Raw genomic sequence first — 4,700 nt, 5'->3', positions numbered from 1 at the left:
CCACAACATCCCATAACCCGTTTGCCAATGCAGTTAGTTATCCAGTTGTTTCATTATGACGTGCTGGAGTTTCTGGATTTTTTGCTTTAGTTGATTATAAGTCTCTTAAGCCGTAATTTCTCAAAACTGGAAATAAATTTCAAAACTTTCTTGAATATTAAGCAAACTAACTACACAGTTTTCATCTATAGAACTCCCGTTATAGAAGTGACTGTATTTCTTTTTTCTGTATTCTTAGCAGCTACTCTAAAACTAATTGCAGGCCACTAATAAGAACTCCCTTCATCCCAGTAATTAACGAACAGTTCTTGGTTTTTCCACCGCCTAGAGTATTATTTGGACAACCACGTGTTCCTGCAGCATTGCAACCGGTACCAGTTATGATGCGACCACCAAATGCAGTAATACCTCCGCGATTCTCATTCTTTCATCGTTACCGATCACCTTCACAACTTCACAAGGTAAATTTTATATGAGTCTTCTTCCTGCTTTTTTTGGGAAGATTTCTGTGTGCGAAACAACGATCGATGCTTGTCATTTTGCTTCCGTTAAAAGTTTGATTATGGAGAAAATAATGGGTAGCCGTTGAACCATTATTATTCAAGCGAAAGTAAAAAATATTTGCGTGTTCAATAAATAATTTAGAGTCCCTTGTCCAAGTTCAAATTCCTCGACTGGATTTCAGGTTCGTTTGATATTAAGTAAGGATTTCCCAGAATTTATTGGGAAGGGAATTACGAAGAAGAGGGCCAAAAACAGCGCTGCTAATGAGGTGGAGTTATTTTTATATCTAATTTTCTAAATCAGTTATTTTAATATATTTACAGCAATGCTTCCTTAACTATTCGTAATTTTTCGCACTTCTATTTAGAATGTTCATAATATTTCACATTGTGTAAAAACTTGAACGTAACTATCCACTGCACTTTCAGGCTCTTTCTTATCTAGGACCTTATTTGGCTACGCTGGAAGCACAGTCGAAAAGCAAAGTGATGAATGGGTCAAAGAATGGTAATAGTTATTCGTTTGATTACCAGCAGAACTTGTAATATGATTCATTTACATTCACCTTCGAGTTGAGATAAGCTACTGATTTTCGGGCGAGTGGAACTGTGGAACTTGTTAACTCAAACAAGGTTTTACCCTGAGAGGAATCGGAGATTGAATGTTCCGTTAAATCATTTGTAGTCTTAATTACCATCTATGGGGTTCATCAAAATGTTGAAAGATGATTAATATTGGTACAGCGGTATTCGAAATAGAGCGGACAATCAATAAACCAACATTCCGAAATAATCAGTGACCATTATGGTATTTTTATACTATTTCCTTGTCGCTTTTTTGTGGACAGCGTACTTGTTAGGCTGAAATTTACTTACATCACCTCAACATTCCTTATCTTCATTTGATTGTAAGGTTGAACAAAAGCGTAAACTAAACTGAAAGATGAACAGTTAACATGAATGTTTTTTCCACCTCCAGAATTAATGACAGTTGAAATCGAAAACATCAGAAAAGATCATTTAAAATCAGTTGTCACAACGGCACGGAATGGGAAACCAAAGTCTTCTATCTCTCAAATACACGAATGTGCTCTTCAAATGCGCATGAATGTTGAGTTTTTGGTAATGGATTTTGCATATTTTCAGTTTTTACAGTATCCTTATTTCATTCGCACTTTGTAACTACTCCTTACAATTACAGTATGTTACGGAGGATATCACTTGATGTTCAGCAACAATAACTTAAAGTCAAGATTTGTCTTCTGAAGTTGTTGCTGAAAAGTGACTCCTGTATTTGATAATATTTTTTTTTTTTCATTAATGCGGTATACCACTTGTCAGATTTCATTGTCTTCCCTATTGCTGTAAATGTTGAGGATGTTTAATTTTTATAGGTTTTGAAAGAGGAAGGACCAGCTCACGACAGACATTACTTATTACGCTGTAAGCTTATTTCAGCAGAGCAGATTATCTCTGCAGATGGTGAAGGAAGTAGTAAGAAAATTGCAAAGCAGAATGCTTGCTCGTTGATGTTAACTAAATTACAGTCTATTGGTTAGTCACATGATGATTTGATGGAAAAGAATTGCTACTATCTGCTCAAAAAGTCATTAATTTTGAACATAGGCTATTCCTTTTTCTAGAATCTTCGCCAGTTTTCATCGCTGCTGCCATGTTAAAATCGCAAAAGAAAATCGGAGCACCAAAGGAACTTAAGCGAAAAACGATTAGCAAGGTATTTGATAATTATCATTGCAGTAATGCTGAAACTGTTGAAGTACGCTTTTTTGGTTTTAGAAATAGTCTAGTCTTCTTCCCACAGTGCTATGCAAAATAAAAAATTGTCACATATCTTTAAGAAGTTTTTGTTATGGATGCTCATTTTTCCGAATTCTGTATTTGAATGTTAGTATCATTTCTGCGGTTTCTAATCTCTTGCGTCTTACGGTCATGGCAAGTTTTATAATCTTGGGCTATTTTCATTGTGATTGTCCCAAATTTTAGGATATGAAAATGAATCCGGAATATGGTCATCAAATTAATCCAGTTAGCCGTTTGATGCAAGTTATGCAAGCGCGAAAGCAAAATGAGCCAAAATTCCAGCTTGTTGCTGAGCGCGGACAAAGCCGTTACAAAGAATTTGTGATGGAGGTTCGCTTTGGATATTACATAGTTCAGTTTGCATTTTTCATTCACTGATGTCTTATAGGTGGTCTGTGATGATGGCCTTCGCTGCGAAGGTATCGGTCCTAATAAAAAACTTGCAAAAAGAGCTGCAGCTGAAGCAGTGCTCGCAAGGATTGGTTATGTGAAACCAATGCCGAAACCTGGAAAAAGTCTTCTTAAGAAAAAACCTGAGGAGTATATGCAACAAACACGTATTGGTATAGATTTTATTTTCCTATGTCCTTTGAAATTACGATTTATCACCGATTTTATCATGATGGAATAAGTTTGGAATAAACAATTAAATTAACATTAGCATCCATTAGACATGTTTTAAAAATAAGAAGTTCGTTTTTGGTGTCTCAGTTTACTATGACTATACTTTAAGGCCCATTTCCAAAATAGCGAAGATTACTCAAAAAGTTATAGGTATGTTCGAACTTGAGAAAGAAGGGAAATTAGTGCTACAAGTTAATGAAAACGAAGATGAAGCAAGTGTTGAGAAAGTATCAGAAGTTACTTTATCTGTGACTGCATCGATGGGGTCACAAGTGATGGCTTTCGCTGATGTTGACAGGACTTTGTATGCCGGTGAACGAAAAGGTGTCCGGGGTATCACTGCTGCCGAAACTAAAAGGTAAATTTTTGATTGTGACGTATATATATTTCTCATATTGGAAAAGATTTCCTAAATCACGATCATATTGTCATTTCTAGAGATGAATTAGCATTTTAGCATTCAGATGACTTACTTTTTCTTTAGTGAATGCAATGAAACTTGTGTTAAAAAATTTGTGTTATGTTTGGAGGGGTGGGTAATTTTTTGCAATTCATTCCGTTATGGCACATGTTCTATTTGGTGGAATTTTTCTTTTCAATTTGACAAAAATTGTAGTACTTGATGTTCTTATCATTCCAGTTATTAACCCATTGCTTACATATACATCACAGTTTTTTTTTATGTGTTTAATCCATAAAATTATTTTTATTTAAGCAAAAAACTTTTAGCATTAGTGATCAAGAAAATAGCAATGCAAGACAACGCGCTGCTCAGCCAAAGCGTCATGTTACTTTCAGTAATGAAGTTAGTGCATGTCCGCCATCCGGTTGGTTTTAATTTTTTGTTTGCTTGCTTGGATTGAACATTCATTTCATCTTACATAAGTTATGTTTTACATTAGATTACAGAACATGAACATTCATTTCATCTTACATAAGTTATGTTTTACATTAGATTACAGAACATCTTCACAGATTTTGATTCAAATATCTTCTGATGCGGAGAGGTGACGTTTTTACATTATCGAAACTTGACAGAACCTTTACAGAGCTTCTAGCATGTCAATCTCAATGCTGCTACTAGTTAGCCTTAGGCTTGGAACTTGGATAACCTTGGGCTCGGGAGTTAGGATTGTGAATGATTTCTGGTGACCAACGCTGAAAATCTTTAGAAGTCTATGAACAGCCGTATTTGATGTGAAATCGCACATTGCCATAAAACTTCCCTCGCTTTCCAAACGACCATGCAACGGTCATTCATAGTTATATAATAAAATCGTTAGAAGTAAATAGAATATAGAATAGATTTGAAGAAAGGTTTGTAAGATGTTTTAGCTTTTTGTTTTTTTATTTCCTGATTGCTGCTTAATGAATTTTTCTTGAGATTCTAGGCTTCCTATTGATGACTTTGATCAGTAGAGTGATTTTTGAGAATATCATATGCATACAATTTTTTCTGCTATTTCATATACGTTAATTCTGTTACAGATGATGGCAGCTACCCTTCGGCTTTCATAACACCGCTGAAATCGGATGTAGTTGTTGTCAACAAGCTTCGCAAAAGTTCGTTTCATTTTTTCATAATGCAGTTTTTGGATTCTTTGCAAATCTTTGTAGCTTTCTGATTGTATATTTTAGAAGGTCGCGATTCGAAAAAATGGCTTACCGAGATCGAGAAGAAAGAAATTGCTGAAATGGCTCAGGAATTCTTCAAGTGTTGTAATATCATTCACACACTGAACATAGATGAAA

The 4,700-nt window shown here is 35.0% G+C and overlaps 1 protein-coding gene across 2 annotated transcripts in view; it reads left to right on the top strand.

Annotated features, from left to right (window-relative positions):
• LOAG_16985 overlaps positions 1 to 4,700 on the top strand; it is a gene marked incomplete at both ends in the record, with an annotated part of 8,670 nt that overhangs the window by 2,131 nt on the left and 1,839 nt on the right. Inside the window, 11 exons of one of the 2 annotated variants that reach the window (XM_020449641.1) lie at positions 192 to 461; positions 686 to 772; positions 933 to 1,011; positions 1,483 to 1,625; positions 1,898 to 2,057; positions 2,147 to 2,238; positions 2,508 to 2,654; positions 2,713 to 2,887; positions 3,099 to 3,306; positions 3,678 to 3,775; positions 4,437 to 4,511. In XM_020449641.1, coding sequence (XP_020306818.1) covers positions 192 to 461; positions 686 to 772; positions 933 to 1,011; positions 1,483 to 1,625; positions 1,898 to 2,057; positions 2,147 to 2,238; positions 2,508 to 2,654; positions 2,713 to 2,887; positions 3,099 to 3,306; positions 3,678 to 3,775; positions 4,437 to 4,511 — 1,534 coding nt within the window. The remainder of the gene's footprint in view (positions 1 to 191; positions 462 to 685; positions 773 to 932; positions 1,012 to 1,482; positions 1,626 to 1,897; positions 2,058 to 2,146; positions 2,239 to 2,507; positions 2,655 to 2,712; positions 2,888 to 3,098; positions 3,307 to 3,677; positions 3,776 to 4,436; positions 4,512 to 4,700) is intronic. The other variant, XM_020449640.1, reaches the window with a different exon arrangement.

The sequence above is a fragment of the Loa loa genome (assembly GCF_000183805.2).
Source record: "Loa loa unplaced genomic scaffold supercont3.32, whole genome shotgun sequence".
Taxonomy (NCBI): Eukaryota; Metazoa; Nematoda; class Chromadorea; order Rhabditida; family Onchocercidae; genus Loa; species Loa loa.
The sequence above is the reverse complement of the archived record's forward strand: the minus strand, read 5'-3'. Positions and strand labels throughout refer to the sequence as shown.